This window comes from Mustelus asterias, chromosome 1 (genome assembly GCF_964213995.1).
Source record: "Mustelus asterias chromosome 1, sMusAst1.hap1.1, whole genome shotgun sequence".
Taxonomy (NCBI): domain Eukaryota; kingdom Metazoa; phylum Chordata; class Chondrichthyes; order Carcharhiniformes; family Triakidae; genus Mustelus; species Mustelus asterias.
The window spans coordinates 79,694,965-79,718,214 of record NC_135801.1 but is presented as its reverse complement, the minus strand read 5'-3'; the positions used below and the strand labels follow the sequence as shown (position 1 = coordinate 79,718,214).

General features: G+C 44.5%; 1 protein-coding gene across 1 annotated transcript in view; it reads left to right on the top strand.

Annotated features, from left to right (window-relative positions):
- Nucleotides 1-13,377: 13,377 nt before the first annotated feature.
- The window catches only part of prkg2 (protein kinase cGMP-dependent 2), a 73,657-nt gene continuing 63,784 nt past the window's right edge, over nt 13,378-23,250 (top strand). The window contains exon 1 of the mRNA XM_078215267.1: nt 13,378-13,913. Coding sequence (XP_078071393.1) covers nt 13,378-13,913 — 536 coding nt within the window. The remainder of the gene's footprint in view (nt 13,914-23,250) is intronic.

The window sequence follows — 23,250 nt, the reverse complement described above, 5'->3', positions numbered from 1 at the left end:
TTGGTGCTGGCATTGTGGAGGTGAACTATGCGTGAGACTGTTTTGTTGCTGCTGAGCTGAAGGCGGTGTCTGGCAGTAGTTAGCCAGCTTTGCAACATTGTTGTTTAGTGTTGCCTCTAGTTTAGAAAATGTCCAAGCCTGAGAGGCACATAAGATATCTTCAGCATTGATGAACTTCTGAGACAGAGTTGGAGGCAGACTGTTGAAAGAGAGATTAAAAAGGATTGGGGCTAGAACAGATCCCCGGAAAAGTCAGCTGGACTGTTTCTTCCAGGCACTTGTCTCATCACCGATCTGCAGCCTGAACCGTCTATCTCGGAGTAATAATCACAGAAACCTTACAGTGCAGAAAGAGGCCATTTGGCCCATTGAGTCTGCACTGACCACAATCCCACCCAGGCCCTATCCCCATATCCCTACATATTTACCCGCTAATCCCTCTAACCCACGCATCTCAGGACACTAAGGGGCAATTTAGCACGGCCAATCAACCTAACCCGCACATCTTTGGACTGTGGGAGGAAACCGGAGCACCCGGAGGAAACCCATGCAGACACGAGATGTGCAAACTCCACACAGACAGTGACCCAAGCTGGGAATCGAACTCAGGTCCTTGGAGCTGTGAAGCAGCCGTGCTAACCATTGTGCTACCGTGCCGCCCAGTTGACATTTTGTTACAAATTCCGTTACAAAAAAGGGAAGACTGTTGAGATTTTGATAAGGAGACCAGTGTGCCTGGTCATGTTGTATGCTGCAGTGAGATCGAGAAATACACCACCTGTTTTGTGATTATTAGTGGCTCTCCAGAGATAACGATGTGCAAGTTTCCTCGACACTGCTAGGTAGCTTGTTTTGTTTGGCTTCACAGAGAGACAGCAATTCAGCCATTTCCAAAGGTCTTTGTCCAGCTTTTAATATTTTAGAAATAGGACTGAGGCCATGGATAAACAGTGGTGTAGTGGTACAGTACTAGTCACTGTACCAGTAACACAGAGCAAGACCTGGAGACCCGGATTCAAATCCTGCCACAGCAAATGATGAAATTTGAATTAAATAAAAATCTGGAATTAAGAAGGTCTAAATGATGACCATGAAACAAGTTGTCCTTTAGGGAAGGAAATCTGCCATTCTTACCTGGTCTGGGACTCCAGAGCCATAGCAATGTAGTTGACTGTAAAATAGCGGGCAGTTGGGGTAGGCAATAATGGATTGTACTGGCTGGACTCATGTCCTGTAAAATGAAGAAAAAATTGTGTATATTTTATAAAAATATATATTGTTAAGTCTTGTTCCTCGAACATGCCATTCACACTCATTCTGGACAATTCTTTTCTTTTTTTAGTACAACCATTCCCACTCCCTTTGCCTTTTGAACCATCTAATCTTTTGCTATTTATTCTCTCCCACCCTTTACCCTATCAGACCTCCCACTTTGTTCTTCCTCCCCCTCCACACTTTTAGTTACCCAAAACCTATTACATTTTTATCTTCCTTCAGTTCTGAAGACAGGTCCTTGAGCTGAAATATTAACTCTTGTTCTCTCCCTCCACAGACGCTGCCAGACCTGCCACGTATTTCCAGCATTTTCTTTTTGTATACATACGATCAGTTTGTTTTTAATGTGACAACTAGCTAGAAAATTTTCACAGTGGATCCCCTATGAGCTATGAAGGAAGCTTCCATAGTGAACACATAATAAAGGTTATCAGGGCACAGTTTGGAACAATGGTGGGGAAATAGCTTCATTATTCCTGGGAGAAAAATCTTTTGATATGAGTAAACGTGAGTAGAGATCAAGACTGGGCTATTACAGGAGAATAAGTGTCAACACCTTGTCTAATGTCACACATGAAGAATGGCCACTTGGCTATAAGTACTGCAGGGTGCAAGAATCACTGGTAGTAATTATCTAACTACATTTTCTAGGAAACCTAGGTCACTCACCGCACATATTGGAACACCAGAACATGTCCTTGTGTCTAAGACTTTCTATTTCCCCTTGCTTATAATTCCCCACAATCGATATGGAGAAATTATTCCCAGTGCCTACATAGAAGAAGTAAGAAGTCTCACAACATCAGGTTAAAGTCCAACGGGTTTATTTAGAATCACGAGCTTTCGGAGCGCTGCTCCTTCATCACTCACCTGATGAAGGAGCAGTGCTCCGAAAGCTTGTGATTCCAAATAAACTTGTTGGACTTTAACCTGGTGTTGTGAGACTTCTTACTGTGCCCACCCCAGTCCAACGCCGGCATCTCCTCATCATACATAGGAGAAATGGGTGGAAATTGGATTTAAAAAACACTTCCAATGGCAAGATGTCATTCTTACAGGGCTGCCACGGCATGACAGTTTCAGTAGACCCTGACCACTCTGAGGGGAAACTATAGCAAATACATTTAGCCCAACCTTCACCAATCTTCTTAACAGAGGAGATGGTCAGCACCCAACAGCACCCATCCCCAGTTTCCCAGTAGGAGCGTCGCTGGCTCAGAGACACTTCATCACCAATCACCTCAAACCCATAAAGCAACAATTTTGTCCTTACTTGAGGCGTCTGACAGAGCAGCAAACGCAAGCACCATAATATTTCGAAGTTGCTTGCAGATTTTGGAATACCCTGGCGCATGTGAAATTAAACAACCGCCTTATTTCTGGTCGTATTTTAAGATCTGGAACCATTCCAGGAAGTGTTCCTGCTGGATGCGGATTCGAAGGTCCGGTTAGTCAGAGCGGATCGATGCAGCCGTTCGTTGTGATGGATCAGCCCTGGCACCTTTATTGCCACCGACAAGTGTGATCGGGACATGTTACTTAATTGCTTACAACCCTGGCTGATGGCAGGAGCACTGTGCATGTTTACAACGGGGCGTTCCGCTTGTTAGGGGAGTGGAGTTCCGAGCTTTGCACCGTGCAGACACTCCCAGCAAACAGGAGGGAGCACTGCCATTCGCAATCTTTGTGGCCGGAGTTACCGTTGTGTTGTGGAGCATTCGGGATCAAGAAAAATAAAAGCATCTGTACCAGGTAAGAAGCATTTGTCACTACAAACTAAGAAACTCTTTTGTAAGCTGCACACCTCTTTACCTTGCTTCGAGTACAACACACCTGGATGATTTGGCATCTTTATGCAAGGTACAATTTTCCGAGAGGCTGAAATATTGGATAAATTGTCCTTCAAGGTAGACTCTTCCACACGGGATAAGATGTCGTTAAGATACATTCTCCTGTAATACTTCCGTAAGATGCACTTCTTTAAGATACAGGGATAATGAACACTGCACCTGTATTACGAATGACTTACTATGTATAAGGTTATAAACACGCTGCAAAGTAAATACTACCTTCTCCCATAAGTAGCATGAGAGAGGGAAGTATCCGCTTTTGTGTGAATGATGAGGGGATACTATTCTGGGAGAATGAATTCTTTAATACAAACAGCCCTTGGGGCCGATACAATGCAAAGCCTATTGGAAAAGCAGACTGTATAAATATTTGAAAAAAAAGATTTTAAAAAGGGCAAGTATGCAAAAGGAGCGTGGGAGTAGGGTTAGCAAACAACCTCGGTTTCAGCGCTTGCACTAGCAGAGGTGAGATGGGTCATCTCTTTAGTTTCACACAAGAACAAGGAGCAGGAGTAGGCAATTCAACCCTCGATGATTTGATAGTAACCTCAAATCTGTATCACGCCTACCCCCCCATGACCCTCACCGGCTTGCTTATCAAGAATCTATTCACGCTGCTTTAAACATATTCAAATACTTCAATCACCTTTTCGGGAAGAGAGTTACAAAGATTCATGACCCTCTGAGGGAAAACAAATTGCCTCATCCCCATTTCAAATGGGCGATCCCTTATTTGTGACCCCAAATTCTCCCACAAGGGGAAACATCTTTTCCACATCCATCCCTCAGGATCTTAAAGGTTATCAACCAAGTTGGGTTTAAGGGTTATGGGGTGAAAGCTGGAAAATGGAGATGAGGAGCATATCAGCCACGATCGAATGGCGGAGCAGACTCGATGGGCCCAATGGCCTAATTCTGCTCCTATATCTTATGAAATTATGAACTAAGTCACCTCTTATTCTTTCAAACTCCATTGAATACAAGCCTAGCCTGCCCAATCTTTCCTCATAAGACAACCAACCCATCCCAGATATTAGTCTGGTAAACTTTCTCTGAATTGCTTCCAACACATTTACATCCGATACTTACATTTAATTGATTCTGTGGAGTATATAATTGTGAATAAAATTGGGTGCATATGGGTTAAAGCACACTTTCTTGGAAGAGGCAACAATGTGGCATGCACATTTTTGTTAAAAAGAAAATGCACTAATTCCCTAAGACAGAATCATGCAAGGATAAGATCCCAATCTTCTGCATGGGACACTTCAGTAAATGTTATTCTCCATGAAGTATGTTTTGCGTGGTCTATTACATGTTTCATTTGTAATTTTTCTGGATGGTATTTGGCTAGGATTGCATCCGGTTCCAGCAACTAGCTTTGTTAGGCATTTTGATAAGGATTGTCAAGTTGAGATATCACAGTATTTTAAGGTGTTCTTCAGCTAGTCCTGGTTATTATCCATTGTAATTGTGTGAGCCCAGCACCTGAGCTGGTTGTGACTAACTGATGTCCTAAAAAGAAAATGAATTTATTGCAGTGGACATGAAAAATGGTATACTTTATGTTTTGCAAAAATCCAACTTTTAAATCTAGAGCATGAATTTGTTTATTTGAATATCACGTTGTCTGGTTGTCTTTTTCAATCATCCAGACTTGTAATGAAAGGACAGAAATGCATGAAGTATAGTTTTAAAGCGGCAGGAGCTAAGAAAGCAGAGAAGGCTATGGTATTTTGTTTTCAATTTTTATTTGAATTATTGTAATCTTTCATCTCTGATTTGAAAATCTAATTCATTTATGCTGTGGGAAAATGAGGTGTTCATCACACAAAGAAGTTCATGTAGTTGACCGGATGAAGGTAATGTTTCTTGTTGGGATATAATTCTAGAAGTGATTTCTTTTTCTCCTTTGGTACTTCAACCAAGGATTCATTGGTTGCAACAATCTTAGAGCCCAGTTTTTTGATGTTACTTGTGCTGTTTTTTAGGTAGAAAATAACACCCATTGTGTGTGAATACTCTACCAGTGCAAGTGCTCCAGATGACGTTTTGGTGAAGGTGTTAGTATGCATTCAGAGAGTTTTAGTTGGAAGTATGCAGGGTAGGCAGATCATGATGTCAGTTAGCACAGTGCTGATTTGACGCTTGCGCTTTCAATTTGGAGCTTAATTTTTCAGATAACCTTATCTGTTACTTAACCTTGCACAGCTGAATGCTCAGCAGCACTATAAAGGGGTCATTAACTCATTTCAGCTTAGTTGCCAACTGATTTCTGTTAGCTATTGTTATGGTGATAGAAGCGTTTTGTGATTTCTAAAGTTCTTTAAAGTTGCTAAAGGCTGCAGGGAGTGGTAAGGCATGCAGTAAGGACTTTGTCCTGACTTCAAGGGTTCTGCACACACTACCTGCCAGACAGTGGCATAAAACTTGGAGGAAGGGTCATCCTGACTCAAAACGTTGGCTCTATTCTCCCTCCACAGATGCTGCTGTCAGACCTGCTGAGATTTTCCAGCACTTTCTAATTTTGTTGAAATTGTAATAAAGTTTATTGGGAGATTTTTTTTCATCCATTCATGGGACATGGGCATCTCTGGCTGGCCAGCATTTATTGCCCATCCCTAGGTGCCCTTGAGAAAGTGGTGGTGAGCCCCCCTCTTGAATCTCTGCAGTCCACATGCTGTGGGTTGACCCACAATGCCATTAGGGAGGGAATTTCAGGATTTTGACCCAGCGACTGCGAAGGAATGGTGATATATTTCCAAGTCAGGACAGTGAGTGGCCTGGAGGGGAACATGCAGGTGGTGGTGTTCCCATGTAACTGCTGCCCTTGTTCTTCTAGATGGAAGTGATCTTGGGTTTGGAAGGTGCTGTCTAAGGACCTTTGGTGAATTGCTGCAGTGCCTTTTGTAGATAGTACACACTGCTGCTACTGAGCGTCACTGGTGAAGGGAGTGGATGTTTGTAGATGTGGTGCCAATCAAGCAGGCTGCTTTGTGCTGGATGGTGTCAAGCTTCTCGAGTGATGTTGGAGCTGCACCCATCCAGACAAGTGGGGAGTATTCCATCACACTCCTGACTCGTGCCATGTAGATGGTGGATACAAGGGAGTCAGGAGGTGAGTTACTCGCTGTGGTATTCCTAGCCTCTGACCTGCTCTTGTAGCCACTGTGTTTATGTGGCGAGTCCAGTAGAGTTTCTGGTCAATGGTAACACCAAGGATATAGACTTCGGGTGATTCAATGATGGTAACACCATTGAACGTCAAGGGGTGGTGGTTAGGGTGTCTCTTGTTGGTGATTATCATTGTTTGGCATTTGTGTGGCGCGAATGTTAATTGTCATTTGTTAGCTGAAGCCTAGATATTATCCAAATCTTGTTGCATTTGAACATGTGCTGCTTCAGTATCTGAGGAGTCACAAATGGTGCTGAACATTGTGCAATCATCGGAGAACATCCCTACTTCAGAACTTATGATGGAGGGAAGGTCATTGATGAAGCAGCTGAAGATGGTTGGACCTAGGACACTACCCTGATGGACTCCTGCAGAGATAGAATCATAGAACAGAATCATAGAATCCCTACAGTGCAGAAGGAAGCCATTTGGCCCATCGAGTCTGTACCACCACAATCTCACCCAGACCCTATTCCTGTAACTCCACACATTTGCTAATCCCATGATACTCGGGTCAATTTTGTATGGTCAATCAATCTAACCCACACATCTTTGGACTTTGGGAGGAAACCGGAGCACCCGGAGTAAACCCATGCAGATACGGGGAGAAAGTGCAAACTCCACACTGACAGTGATCCGAGACCGGAATTGAACCTTGGACCCTGGCACGGTGAGGCAGCAGTGCTAATCACTGTGCTACCATGCCGCCCAGATGTCCTGGAGCTGAGATGACTGACCCTCCACAACCACAGTCACAACCGTCTTCCTATGTGCCAGGTATGACTCCAACCAGCAGAGAGATTTCCCCCTGATACCCATTAATTCCAGTTTCACTCGGGCTCCTTGATGCCACGCTCAGTCGAATGTGGCTTTGATATCAAGGGCTGTCACTCTCACCTCACCTCTGGAATTCAGCTCTTTTGTCCATGCTTGAAGCAAGGCTGTAATGAGGTCAGGAGCTGAGTGACCCTGGCAAAACCCAAACTGAGCGTCATTGAGCAGGTTATTGCTGAGCAGGTGCTGCTTGATTGCACTGTTGATGACACCTTCCATCACTTTACTGATGATCGAGAGTAGACTGGGCGGTAATTGGCTGGGTTGGATTTGTCCTGTTTTTTGTGTACAGGACATATCTGGGCAATTTTCCACATTGTCAGGTAGATGCCAGTGTTGTAACTGTACTGGAAGAGCTTGACGAGGGGAGCGGCAAGTTCTGGAACACAAGTCTTCAGTACTATTGCTGGAATGTTATCAGGGCCCATTGCCTTTACAGTATCCAGTGCCTCCAACCGTTTCTTGACATCACATGGAATGATTCAAATTGTCTGAAGACTGGCATCTGAGATGCTGGGGACCATTGGAGGAGGCCGAGATGGATCATCCACTTCTGGCTGAAGATTGCTGTGAATACTTCAGCTTTATCTTTTGCACTGATGTGCTGGGCTCCTCCATCATTATGGATGGGGATATTTGTGGAGCTGCCTCCTCCAGTGAGTTGTTTAATTGTCCACCACCATTCACGACTGGATATGGCAGTACTGCAGAGCTTAGATCTGATTCGTTGATTGTGGGATCGCTTAGCTCTGTCTATCACTCGCTGTTTATGCTGTTTGGCATGCAAGTAGTCCTGTTCGATGGATTCACCAAGTTGATACCTCATTTTTGGGTATGCCTGGTGCTGCTCCTGGCATGCCCTCCTGCACTCTCCATTGAACCAGGATTGACCTCCTGGCTTGAATGATGATGGTTGAGTGGGGGATATGCCGGGCCATGAGGTTGCAGATTGTGTTGGGAATACAATTCCGCTGCTGTTGATGGTCCACAGCGCCTCATGAATGCCCAGTCTTGAGTTGCTAGATCTTATCAAAGTCTGTCCCATTTAGCACAGTGATAGTGCCACACAATGGACATTTTACTTTTAAAAAGCAATAGAGGATATGGACAATGCACCTTCACAAAATGGACTCTAAAAGTGTCAGGTGACCTCTTTTGTAGTTTCTGTACAGATGCAGACAGATATGTCAGAACATGGTTCTGATCTCAGCATGTGTTGCACGTTCTTATGTGGTTGGAGCCTCATGAATCAGAAGTCCTATCTATTTTTCTGCGACTGATTCCAACTTATTCCACTACAACAGGGAGTCAATAATGGAAATCAGGTGGATCTGCCAGTGCTCAACCATCAAGCTGATGTACCTGGTTCTTCCCTGCAACAAGCAGTAATTTTATGCATGTCTTTCTCCTCTGACTTACAGAGTCTTTTACATTTCACTTAATGCACGCATGCAGCTTAAGTTGTTGGGTTTGGTGTTCCATTTCAGTAGTTCCATCCTCCTGGAGACGGGGAACAGTTGTAGAGGAATTTTATCCTGGTGGTATTGGACAAAAAGAAAAATGGCTGTTACACTTCAAAGTAATCAATTTTTCTAAAGTACTTTAGGAAGCTTCTAAGAGATGAAATACAAATGCAAGGATGGTTTTCATCATACAGATCCATTTATAACTTTTCAATTTTTTTTGTTCATGGGACGTGGGCATCGCTGGACTAGCATTTTTATTACCCATTGTTAATTGCCCTTGACAAGATGATGGTGAGCCACCTTCCTGAATCACTGCAGTCCATGTGATGTAGGTGCACCCACAGTGCTGTAAGGGAGGGAGTTCAAGGATTTTGTCTCAGTGACAGTGAAGGAACATTGATATATTTTCAAGTCAAGATGGTGAGTGGCTTGGAAGGGAACTTCCAGGTGATGGCATTCCTATGCACCTGCTGCTTTTGTTCTTTGAGGCGGTAACTGTCAGGTTTGGAAGGGACTGCCTAAGGAGCGAGTTGCTGTAATGGACCTTCCAAATGGTACACACTGTTGTCCCTGTGCATTGGTAATAGAGGGAGTGAATGTTTGTGGAGGGATGCAGCCAAGTGGGCTGCTTTGTTCTGGCTGGTGTTGAACTTCTTGAGTGTTGTTGGAACTGAACTCATCCAGGCAAATGGAGGGTATTCCATCACACTCCTAACTTGTGTCTTGTAGATGATGGACAGTTTCTTTTGTTAATATGCTTACATGTGCTTATATGAGGTTCAAGCCCTGAGCTTATTGCATATCCGGAGGAAGACTGTTGATGGAATTACCTTGGCAGCCATCCTTTAACTGCTTGAGGCCTGGAGGGTCATGACATGCTGATGGCCTTCTGCATTGGTTTAGAGCATTCTCTGTTGTCATGGCTGCTGGAACTGAGATCACCGATAACGGGGCTCAACTGTCGATATCCACACTTGGAATCACACCTTAAAATCAATTTTACTGACACTAATACTGACAGCCTCAGTGTTGTCTCGGTGAAGATCAGAAGAAGAACTCAATCTGGAATCTTTTGGACCAATTAACTTGGCAGGGCACTGGAAAAGTCAGGAATTGTCTTTAAGTAAAAACGGGATGAGCTGGAAAAGCACAGCAAGTCTGGCAGCATCTTGGCGAGTGAAACAGAGCTAACAATTTGAGTCAAATATGGCTGTTTTTCTTCTTGTTCTGAAGAGTCATATTCAACTTGAAATGTTAACTCTGTTTATCCCTCCACAGATGCTGCCAGAACTTCACTCTCTGTTTTTATTTCAGTTTTTCAGTGTCTGCAGTGTTTTGCTTTTATTATTGCCTTTAAAATGTCTGGGAACATATGGTAGTAAACTCATTTTAAGGGTGAGGATTATGGTTATAAATCACTTGATCTTTGCTCTTTTGGCTTATGACGTGTTCTGAATCCAGGCACACTGAGGAAGAATTTGTAAGGAAAGGCTAAATCTGGCTGTCCTTAAGCCTAATATGTCACAGCTCTGTTGATTTCGCTTTGTGTTAGAGCAATTTTTAACTTTTAGATTCTTTGTTAATATTTAAAGTAGGAACCTCTAAAGCTTTGCACAGAGACTGAGCTGACAGCAAAGGTCAGCTTCAACATAAAATGATCAGGGAGGGAATTTATTTACAGATGTACTATTGCAGACTCACTCTTACTTTTCAGAGAGGTATAGCCACTGTTAATGGGGCAAGACCATTAGTTGGTCTTGCAAAATTAAATCACCTGTTAAGCATTATGAGAGAAAGACTATTTAATGTTGCGCCTCTTCAAGCGGCAACAATGTACAGACTTGTGTATATTCTCCTGTCTTGGCAGTTCTGTGAGCCTGTGCAAACTGCCTCCATTTCCCCATTGATATCATCAAAAAAAAACATGGCCTACACAGGTAGTGGGCCTGTGGTGGTATCTAACCCTAGGGAGTCAGCGTGGCACTGCAAGGCAAACTAATGTTTCCCCTCTTATTGATTGAGTTTTCAGTAGATTAAGGAAATCAAGTTGGCATTGAATGATAGAGAATTAATGATTGACTTATAATTAAGAATTTTGGTGGAATAGTAATTATATTTAACAATAGCAAAATTTGTAGGTAAGACAAAAAGTAAAGGAATCATACTGATTGTTACAAAAGAGCAAAACATAGAATAAGGTATTTCTGCCCATCGAGTCTGCACCACTCATGATCTCTTAGATCAGTGGTTCCCAAACTTTTCTCACTGGGCCGCACTTTCGGAATAAAAATTTGCTCACGCCACACCGAATTTTTTATTGATAAGAAATACATTCAAAAACAAAAAAAAACAACTCCTAGCAGTGCTTGATTCATAACATAGAACACAACTACTTTATAATATGATCATGGGACATCCAGAAAGTATAAAACAATGCTTGTTTAAACCATGTTTAAATGTTTCTTCGATTGTCCTTGAATCTTCCCGCCACACTTGCCATCCTCTCTCGCCGCACCAGTGTGGCGCGCCGCACCCTTTGGGAACCACTATCTTAGAAGCAGGCGTGCTGATGACTTGCCCCCAGCTCTCTGTGGACACGAAGATTGCTACTGCATTAAACCTTTGTTTCACTTGATTGTCGCAAGTCAGCCAATTGAAATGTGCCAGATCAGGCATTTAACTGTTTGACAGATGCAACAAGGCAATTACCAGAGGCTTGCTTGCAAGAGGGGAATCTTACAACAACTGCTTCATGAAAATGGGATGTCAATTTATCAGGATATAGATTTTCCCTGGCTAGCAAGGCCCAGGAGAATGTGGAACAGCTTTGTTCCACCCGTACAGTGACTGCACAGACAGTTCAACACAGTCCCAATCTCCTGGTTAAAGATGGTGCCTCCCCCATTCTGTTCTCTGGGGTCACTACCTTGCATCCACCTCATGCAGTGCCAAAGAAACAAAGAATAATACAGCACAGGAACAGGCCCTTCGGCCCACCAAGCCTGCGCCGACATATGACGTCTTTCTAAACCAACGATGGTGCCTTCCAGTGCTGTTCTCCGTGGCAACCCTCCTTGCACCCATCTCATGCAGTGTCACATTCATTTTACCATTGGTAAAGAGGAAATTGGGTGCTGCACCACACCATTGTTTCTCTTCTCAGTGGTTTTCAATTAACTTTTGCTTGGCACAACTTTATCCACACAGGTGTCCTCACAAAGACTGATAAACATTTCAAATCCACCTTAGACCCTTACAACAATGTTTCTCCATATTTGTAGTCACTTGCCTACCATTTAGGGCTTATTTCCCTTAAACTTGAGTTGCTGGCCTGATTGTCTCAGCCTGTCCTCTTATACTTGATGGTGTGACAAGGGCAACACTGCACTCTGAGCTTATGCTCATTATACAGATGATTCAACCCTACAGACAGCAAAGATTCAACTCAGTGTGTTCTTAGTTGGCTTTGCATTGATTTTACTGAAAGCTTAGAATTTAGGCCCAGGAGTCAATTTAAAGGAGTTTTTCAGTAATATCTATTTATTATTGATTGCTCTGACCATATCCTCATAGCAAAATCAAAGATGCTATAAGCTTAAGTGTGTAACCATCATGTTTTCCCATGTAAAATTGCTTAAAAAGCACTCACTAACTTACTGGGGCATGTCTAGATTCTGACTGATGAACTAACTGATTGCGGAGATTATAGGGAGCTGGTAAATGCAAAGGACCTCATTGCCGCTCCTCTTTTGTGAGGCCCTTGTGTCATGTGATTTCAACTGGGGCACTAAGCTTGTGTTTTGTAAATGGTTCTGATGCACAAAATTTCTATCGATATCGCAACTGTACCCTTAGCACACCAGGGGATCAATTTTCTGCCAGTGAAGTTAGACAATAAATGCATTTCTCATTCCTTGCATTATCAAGAAAAGTAGAGAATTAGTTGACGTTGTGCAGATTCAGATTAGTTTGTGAACACAGTGGAAATGGTTTGATGCTTTATGATAAAGCCACGTGCAGTTACTAACATTGACTTATTAACATTGTCAAGGGCCAAAACAATAAGATCAATACAAATCATTTATTGTCCTCTCTACATTTACTGATTCAGGCATGGAGATTGCACTGATTTAGAGCTCCGGCTATCTCAGTCAGTAGAGCATGAGGCTCTTAATCTCAGGGGCGTGGGTTCGAGCCCCAAATTGGGCACAATTATTTTTGTGGGTGGCACAGTGGTTAGCACTGCCGCCTCACAGTGCCAGGGACCCAGGTTTGATTTCCAGCTTGGGCCACTGTCTGTGCAGAGTCCAGTTGAGCTGATCTGCATTTCCACCCACTCCCCCACTGATCCAACTCTCATGCAGCATCTGGAGATCTTCACCATGAGACTCTGCATAGCTGTGGGCTGCCATGGTTGTCGTTACATTCCACACGCCACAGTGGCATGGTGGTTGGCGCTGCCGCCTCACAGCGCCAGGGAACTGTGTTCGATTCCCTGCTTGGGTCACTATCTGTGCGGAGTTTGCACGTTCTCCCCGTGTCTGCGTGGGTTTCCTCTGGGTGCTCCCGTTTCCTCCTACAGTACAAAAGACATGCTGGTTATGTGCATTGGCCATGCTAAATTCTCCCTTGGTGTACCCGAACAGGCGCCGAAGTGTGGCGACTAGGGGACTTTCACAGTAACTTCATTGCATTGTTAACGTAAGCCTACTTGTGACACTAATAAATAAAATAATGAACTCATGAGAATTTTTGTGTTTGCAGATCCCCAGTCACAATGGGAAATGGTTTAGTGAAATCCAGGCAACCAAGAGATCCACAGAGCCACATGGTGAATCTTTCTATCAACAGTAACAACTCAAAGCTTTGGAGGGACTCTGGGACAGGTGCAAATCTTAAAGCCACAGTAGAAACCCTGCAAAGTCGATTATTGGAACTTGAACTGGAGAATAAAAGTAAGGATGACCGATTGCATGATAAGGAGTCCAAGATACAAGAACTAGAGAACCAAATGGTAAGGCAGACCCGGGCAATTGCTGAAATCACAACGGAATTACAAGCGAAATGCATTCAGCTGAACAAGCTACAGGATGTGGTTAAAACTCAGTGTGGTGTCCTACTTCAGTCATCACCATCACCGCTTAGATCTGCAAACACGATTATGAATCAATGCGCTGGTTTGCTCAAAGACATTGGTAGCAGAAGGCGAGGGGCTAAGGAGGGTGTGTCTGCTGAACCCAGTACCAGGACGTATGACTCCAACAAACTGCCAGAGTTCGCTTTGGAAAAAGCCAGGATTCGAAAAGATTCAGGGTAAAGATCCGTCTTTCACAGTTACCCCGCATTAATTTATTTCAATATTAATATTTTGATCATACCACATATTTATAAACAAAGAAGAATCAGTATCAAGGAGAGAGTATTCTAATTCTGAGCTTCATATGAAACCATGAAATGTTAAAATTAAGCTCAAGTAGTTTATGCTCTTTGTGAGATCCCAAGATTATTATTATTTTTTATAGCTTCAATATCAGTCAAAGTGCTATTTTCTTCATATACTATGAACTTAGTGCAATTGTTTTTGTTTATTTGAGATGATTCTTGCTTTGGAAGTGGCTGTCAATGACAATGTTGACACTCATTGGACATTGTGCTAATTCGTGAGGAATTCACAGTGAAGGAATTTTAGCCTAAATCTTCTGGTATCCTGATCGTTGAAGATGTATGATTGAGAATGCACGTCAGGACTCTCTGGGAGTCCTAACATGCAGATCTATATGGGAATTGTCCTGGAAGTTTAAAATTCTGATGGGCAATTACTGAGCTGGAGTCTGAAACTAGGGACTGACTCGGCTTCCATCTCGGCCTTCTCCAGTGATCCCCAGCATCTCAGATGCCAGCCTCCAACCAATTCAATTCACTTCACGTGATATCAAGAAACTGTTGGAGGCACTGAATACTGCAAAGGCAATGGGCCCTGACAACATTCCAGCAATAGTACTGAAGACTTGTGCTCCAGAACTTGCCGCTCCCCTAGCCAAGCTCTTCCAGCATCTACCTGACAATGTGGAAAACTGCCCATGTATGTGTGTACACAAAAAGCAGGACAAATCCAACCCGACCAATTACCGCCCCATCAGCCTACTCTCGATCATCAGTAAAGTGATGGAAGGTGTCATCAACAGTGCTATCAAGCAGCACCTGCTCAGCAATAACCTGCTCAGTGGCGCCCAGTTTGGGTTTCGCCAGGGTCACTCAGCTCCTGACCTCACTACAGCCTTGGTTCAAACATGGACAAAAGGGCTGAATTCCAGAGGTGAGGTGAGAGTGACAGCCCTTGACATCAAGGCCACATTCAACTGAGTGTGGCATCAAGGAACCCTAGCAAAACTGGAATCAATGGGTATCAGGGGGCAAATTCTCTGCTGGCTGGAGTCATACCTGGCACATAGGAAAATGGTTGTGGATGTGTAGAGTCAGTCATCTCAGCTCCAGGATATCTCTGCAGGAGTCCTCAGGGTAGTGTCCTAGGCACATCCATGTTCAGCTGCTTCATCAATTACCTTCCCTCTGTCATTTGGTCAGAGGTGGGGCTGTTCGTCGACGATTACACAATGTTCAGCACCATTAACAGCTCCTCAGCCACTGAAGCAGTCCATGTTCAAATGCAACAAGATCTGGACAATATCCAGGCTTGGGTTGACAAGTGACAAGTAACATTTGCGCCAAACAAATGCCAGGCAATGACAATCACCAATAAGAGAAACTCTTACACCACTCCTTGACATTCAATGGTGTTGCCATCACTGAATCCCCCACTATCAACATCTTTGGGGCTACCGTTGACCAGAGACTCAACTGGACTCACCACATAAACATAGTAGCTACAAGAGCAGGTCAGAGGCTAGGAATACTGCAGCAAGTAGCTCACCTCCTGACTCCCCAAATCCTGTCCAACATCTACAAGGCACAAGTCAGGAGTGTGATGGAATACTCCCCACTTGTCTGGATGGGTGCAGCTCCAACAGCACTCAAGAAGCTTGACACTTATCCAGGACAAAGTAGCCTTCTTGATTGGCACCACATCCACAAATATCCAGTCCCTCAACCACTGATGCTCAGTAACAGCAGTGTGTACTATCTACAAGATGCACTGCAGAAATTCCCCAAAGCTCCTTAGACAGCACCTTCCATACCCACGACCACTTCCATTTAGAAGGACAAGGGCAGCAGATACATGGGAACACCACCACCTACAAGTTCCCCTCCAAGCCACTCACCGTCCTGACTTGGAAATATTTGCCGTTCCTTTACAGTCGTTGGATCAAAATCCTGGAATTCCCTCCCTAACGGCATTGTAAGTCAACCCACAGCACATGGACTGCAGCGATTTAAGAAGGCAGCTCACCACCGCCTTCTCAAGAGCAACTAGGGATGGGCAATAAATGCTGGCCACGCCTATGTCCCATGAATGAATTTTAAAAAACAGACCCGCAGAATTTGCCTTCATAGCAACCAGGAAATGTTAGACAGATTAACAGCTGGTCTAACACCTGGGTAACTGCACAATTGATTGCCCAATCACCTGCCCTCCAGCCCAACCTGACTAACGCTTCTCCTTGAACACCTGACTACCAGACCGGTCCTGCCCCCACCTCGACCCAAGTACTCCTCTGATCGCCCATCTATCCCCTGACCACCCAGCTAAACCTCTGACCTGATCCAATAGCACCCAACTACACCTATATCCTCCACCCCTTCACACAAACCAGAAAAAACTTAAGCAGGTAAGTGGACAGGCCTCAGTCTAGCCAATGTGAGATTCAATGCTTCTGATGCTGTTCAGAAGATTTGGGCCAAAAAATTAAGACATTAATTGCAAAACTGGTTGAAATTATTCACTGCATTAGAGTTGCTGCATACACAAATTGAGCATCAATGCTAAAAAACCTTTAAAAATAAGAGCTAAGTATAATCTTATGTACAGCTTGTGCATCATAAAGCCTTAGTATCTGTACATAAATTGGGTTTAACTTTGAGACAGATTTCCTCAGTTAAATTTAGAGGTAAATATTCTCTTCAGTGGCATGCATTGGGAGAAATTGATTTGGGAAGAATGAGCACCCCCAACGCTGCTGGATTTTCTGCCCATCTAAATTATTTACACTCAAGGAAAATGTATCCCTGTTCTTCAAAGAGTGAACAGATGGGTAAGGCCTTGCCTTAGCTTCATGAAGTACAGGATGTGTGACATTAAACACAGGGTACTATCCTTCCTGTTCTTTGTATTAATTTGTAAGACATGGGCATCAGTGGCAACGACAGCATTTATTGCCCAGCCAATTTTCCCTGGGGAAGTTTTGATGACCTGCCATCTTGAACTGAACTGCTACAGTCTGTGTGACGTTGTCACAGTTTTATATACTGGCCAAATCAGAAGTTCCTATTGACATGAGAGTAGAGTCACATTTAGGCCAGACCAGGTAAGGATTACAGTTGAGTTTTTATCGCACTATGAGAGTTGCATGGTCACTTCCATTTTTGTACTGATACCAGCTTTTTATTTCCATATTTTTGTTAAACTGAATTAAAATTCTTAACCTGCCATAGTTAGATTCAAACTCAAATTTCCTGGATTGTAATCTTGTAGCACCACCACTATAGTATCGTGCATGGTGTTAACCTCCTCAAACCTCCCACTCTAGTTAATCATACAGAACTCTTCCACTACCCCCTGATGACCAACAAGGTTTGTCTGTATATAATTTCACAAGTATCAAAAGTCACCATGCAAAAGTCACCATGCAAAAGTCCGTTGACCTCAGGTGGGATTTTCTGGTTTTGGGCCAAGCGCAGTCAGAAAATCCTGCCCTGTATGTTTTCAAAGAGGAGTTAGATATCGTTCTTGGGGCGAAGGGGATCAAAGGATTGGGAGGAAGGTGGGATCAGGCTATTGAGTTAGATGATCAGCCATGATCACAATGATTGGCAGAGCAAGCTCAAAGGGCCGAATGGCCTATTCCTGCTCCTATTTTCTAGGTTTTTATATACAAAGAACAATACAGCACAGGAACAGGCCCTTCAGCCCTCCAAGCCCACGCCGCTCCCTGGTCCAAACTAGACCATTCTTTTGTATCCCTCCATTCCCACTCCGTTCATGTGGCTATCTAGATAAGTCTTAAACGTTCCCAGTGTGTCCGCCTCCACCACCTTGCCCGGCAGCACATTCCAGGCCCCCACCACCCTCTGTGTAAAATACGTCCTTCTAATATCCGTGTTTAACATCTCCCCCCCCTCACCTTGAACCTATGACCCCTCGTGAACGTCACCACCGACCTGGGAAAAAGTTTCCCAGCGTACACCCTATCTATGCCTTTCATAATTTTATACACCTCTATTAGGTCACCCCTCATCCTCCGTCTTTCCAGTGAGAGCAACCCCAGTTTACCCAATCTCTCCTCATAACTAAGCCCTTCCATACCAGGCAACATCCTGGTAAACCTCCTCTGCACTCTCTCTAAAGCCTCCACGTCCTTCCGGTAGTGTGGCGACCAGAACTGGGTGCAGTATTCCAAATGCGGCCGAACCAACGTTCTATCCAACCGCAACATCAGACCTCAACTTTTATACTCTATGCCCTGTCCTATAAAGGCAAGCATGCCATATGCCTTATTCACTACCTTCTCCACCTGTGACGTCACCTTCAAGGATTTGTGGACTTGCACACCCAGGTCCCTCTGCGTATCTACACCCTTTATGGTTCTGCCATTAATCGTACAGCTCCCCCGTACGTTAGTTCTACCAAAATGCATCACTTCGCATTTATCTGGATTGAACTCCATCTGCCATTTCTATGCCCAAATTTCCAGCCTATCTATATCCTTCTGTAGCCTCTGACAATGTTCCTCACTATCTGCAAGTCCAGCCATTTTCGTGTCGTCCACAAACTTACTGATCACCCCAGTTACACCTTCTTCCAGATCGTTTATATAAATCACAAACAGCAGAGGTCCCAATACGGAGCCTTGCGGAACACCACTAGTCACAGCCGGAAAAAGACCCTTCCACTACCACCCTCTGTCTTCTGTGACCAAGCCAGTTCTCCACCTATCTAGCCACCTCCCCCTTTATCCCATGTGATCCAACCTTTTGCACCAACCTACCATGAGGGACTTTATCAAACGCCTTACTAAAGTCCATATAGACGACATCCACGGCCCTTCCCTCATCAACCATTCTAGTCACTTCTTCAAAAAACTCCACCAGGTTAGTGAGGCATGACCTCCCTCTCACAAAACCATGCTGACTATCGTTAATAAGTTTATTCCTTTCTAAATGTGCATACATCCTGTCTCTAAGAATCCTCTCCAACAACTTCCCCACCACGGACATCAAGCTCACCAGCCTATAATTTCCCGGGTTATCCTTCCTACCCTTCTTAAATAACGGGACCACATTAGCTATCCTCCAATCCTCTGGGACCTCACCTGTGTCCAGTGACGAGACAAAGATTTGCGTCAGAGGCCCAGCGATTTCATCGCTCGTCTCCCTGAGCAGCCTTGGATAGATTCTATCAGGCCCTGGGGATTTGTCAGTCTTTATATTCCCTAGAAAACCTAACACTTCCTCCCTTGTAATGGAGGTTTTCTCTAACGGTTCAACACTCCCCTCCGAGACACTCCCAGTCAACACATCCCTCTCCTTTGTGAATACCGACGCAAAGTATTCATTTAGGATCTCCCCTACTTCTTTGGGCTCTAAGCATAATTCCCCACTTTTGTCCCTGAGAGGTCCGATTTTTTCCCTGACAACCCTTTTGTTCCTAACGTATGAATAAAATGCCTTGGGATTCTCCTTAATCCTGTCTGCCAAGGACATTTCGTGACCCCTTTTTGCCCTTCTAATTCCTCGTTTGAGTTCTTTCCTACTTTCTTTGTATTCCTCCAGAGCTCCCTCCGTTTTTAGCTGCCTGGACCTAACGTACGCCTCTCTTTTCTTTTTGACCAATCCCTCAATTTCCCTGGTTATCCAGGGTTCTCGAATCCTACCCTTCCTATCCTTTTTTACAGGCACATGCCTATCCTGCAGCCCTAACAACTGTTCCTTAAAAGACTCCCACATGCCAGATGTGGATTTACCCCCAAACAGCCTCTCCCAATCAACAGCTGTCAATTTCTGCCTAATCCCACTAAAATTAGCCTTGCCCCAATCCAACACCTTACCCTTGGGACACCACTCATCCTTTTCCATCACTATCCTAAAGCTAACAGAATTGTGGTCACTATTTGCCACATGTTCCCCTACCGAAGCTTTGAAGACCTGACTGGGCTCATTCCCCAGTACTAGGTCCAGTATAGCCCCCTCTCTAGTCGGGCTATCTACATATTGTTCCAAAGAACCTTCCTGTACGCATTTTACAAATTCCTCCCCATTCAGACTCCCAACCCTACGCGATTTCCAGTCTATACCAGGGAAATTGAAGTCTCCCACTACAACAACCCTATTTTTCCTGCACCTATCCATTATCTCCTGACATATCTGTTCTTCCACTTCCCTTGGGCTGTTGGGGGGCCTGAAGTATACCCCCAACGTAGTGACTGCGCCCTTCCTGTTTCTGAGCTCCACCCACAGTGACTCGTTACACGACCCCTCTGAATTGTCCTCCCTCTGCACCGCTGTAATATGCTCTCTAACTAATACTGCTACTCCCCGACCTCTTTTGGCCCCTCCTCTGACTCGCCTAAAACACTTGTACCCCGGAATATTCAGTTGCCAGTCCTGTCCCTCTTTCAACCAAGTCTCTGTCACCGCAACCACATCCAAATTCCTCGTAAGCATTAAGGCCCTAAGTTCGTCTGTCTTACCTGCTACGCTCCTTGCATTGAAGTAGACACACTCCAGACCTCCAGGCCCAGTGAGGTCATCCTCCCCCAGAGTACTCTTCCTCTTTGCCAGCCTTGTCCTGGCCCCTAGCTCGTCCCCAGCCTCTACACTTGTAGATCTAATTTTTTGATCCCCACCCCCCCTGCCATATTAGTTTAAACCCACCTGAACTGCACTTGCAAAACTCCCAGCCAGGATATTCGTGCCCTTCCAATTTAGTTGTGACCCGTCCTTCTTGTACATGTGCCCTCCTCTCTTGAAAACTTCCCAGTGATCCAGGAATATGAAGCCCTCCCTCCTGGACCAGTCCTTTAGCCAAGCGTTCAATTGTACTATCTCCCTATTCCTAGCCTCACTGGCCCTAGGTATTGGGAGCAGCCCAGAGATTGCCACCCTGGAGGCCCTACTTTTTAGCCTATTTCCCAACTCCCTGAATTGCTCTCGGAGGATCCCCCTGCTCTTCCTGTCTACGTCATTTGCACCAATGTGTACAATGACATCCATTTCTTTATCCTCCCCTTTTAATATGCCTCCTGTCCGCTCGGAGACATCCAGTACTCCAGCACCAGGTAGGCAGACTACCATCCTGGAGTCCCGTTCGCACCCACAGAATCGCCTGTCCGTGCCGCTAACCGACGCGTCCCCCACCACTGACAGACAGCATGGTTTTGTAAGAGGGAGGTCGTGCCTTACATTTGGTGGAGTTTTTTGAGGAAGTGACAAAAACGGTTGATGAAGGAAGGGCCGTGGATGTCGTCTATATGGATTTCAATAAGGCATTTGACAAAGTCCCACATGGCAGGTTGGTTAAGAAGGTTAAGGCTCATGGGATACAAGGAGAAGTGGCTAGATGGGTGGAGAACTGGCTTGGCCATAGGAGACAGAGGGTAGTGGTCGAAGGGTCTTTTTCCGGCTGGAGGTCTGTGACCAGTGGTGTTCCGCAGGGCTCTGTACTGGGACCTCTGCTATTTGTGATATATATAAATGATTTGGAAGAAGGTGTAACTGGTGTAATCAGCAAGTTTGCGGATGACACGAAGATGGCTGGAATTGCGGATAGCGAAGAGCATTGTCGGGCAATACAGCAGGATATAGATAGGCTGGAAAATTGGGCGGAGAGGTGGCAGATGGAGTTTAATCCGGATAAATGCGAAGTGATGCATTTTGGAAGAAATAATGTAGGGAGGAGTTATAGAATAACTGGCAGAGTCATCAGGAGTATAGAAACACAGAGGGACCTAGGTGTGCAAGTCCACAAATCCTTGAAGGTGGCGACACAGGTGGAGAAGGTGGTGAAGAAGGCATATGGTATGCTTGCCTTTATAGGATGGGGTATAGCGTATAAAAGCTGGAGTCTGATGATGCAGCTGTATAGAACGCTGGTTAGGCCACATTTGGAGTACTGCGTCCAGTTCTGGTCGCTGCACTACCAGAAGGACGTGGAGGCATTGGAGAGAGTGCAGAGAAGGTTTACCAGGATGTTGCCTGGTATGGAGGGTCTTAGCTATGAGGAGAGATTGGGTAGACTGGGGTTGTTCTCCTTGGAAAGACGGAGAATGAGGGGAGATCTAATAGAGGTATACAAGATTATGAAGGGTATAGATAGGGTGAACAGTGGGAAGCTTTTTCCCAGGTCGGAGGTGACGATCACGAGGGGTCACGGGCTCAAGCTGAGAGGGGCGAAGTATAACTCAGACATCAGAGGGACGTTTTTTACACAGAGGGTGGTGGGGGCCTGGAATGCGCTGCCAAGTAGGGTGGTGGAGGCAGGCACGCTGACATCGTTTAAGACTTACCTGGATAGTCACATGAGCAGCCTGGGAATGGAGGGATACAAACGATTGGTCTAGTTGGACCAAGGAGCGGCACAGGCTTGGAGGGCTGAAGGGCCTGTTTCCTGTGCTGTACTGTTCTTTGTTCTTTGTTCACTATTGCTCTCCTAATCCCTCTCTTTCCTTTCCGGGGCACAGAGCCTGACTGTGTGCCAGTGACCTGGTCACTGTGGCTTACCCCTGGAGAGTCATCCTCCTCCACACTATCCAAAACAATATACTTGTTTTGGAGGGGGACAACCACAGGTGACCCCTCCACTAATTGCTCACTCCCCTCCCCTCTCACACCTGTCGCCGATCTATGTTTCTAGGATAATTTAGTCTGCCAGTGTGCAATGCAGTTTATTAAGTGGCAGATTTCCACAATCTCTGATTATTGAGGGTAATGTTTATCTAATTTAGTTACATCCTTAGATTATTCATCTTTTCTTGTGAAATTCTATCCTGATAAATTTATATTAAATTGAGGACAAAGAGTGTTTATTGGTTGGGAACCAATGAAAATCCCATATTCAATTTTGAATGTTTTTTTAAATTGTTTTTTATTTAATACCAATACAGGGAAATGCATAAATAAGCCTAATAAAGTGATCAAGGGACAATGCCTACGTGACGTTAGCATATGACTGTGAAGAGCAATCTAGTCCTAACAGCTGGTAACCAGGATTGTGACATCAGCCCACACTGAGGACATAGATTTCCAAACTGTTAATAGTTATATCAATATTCTGCTAGACAGTAAACAAATAATAACAGATATTGCTAAAATGCTCCATGCTCTTAAAATAGGTGAAGTCCCATGTCTGGTCAATTAAACAGTGGTTTTATCTCGCTCCATTACAAAAAGGTGAAATGAGAGGAAAGGAAGAGATAAAATTGTCTTTAAAAAAAACCCCAAAAGAATGAGATAATCCCAGAAACTACAAACTAGTATG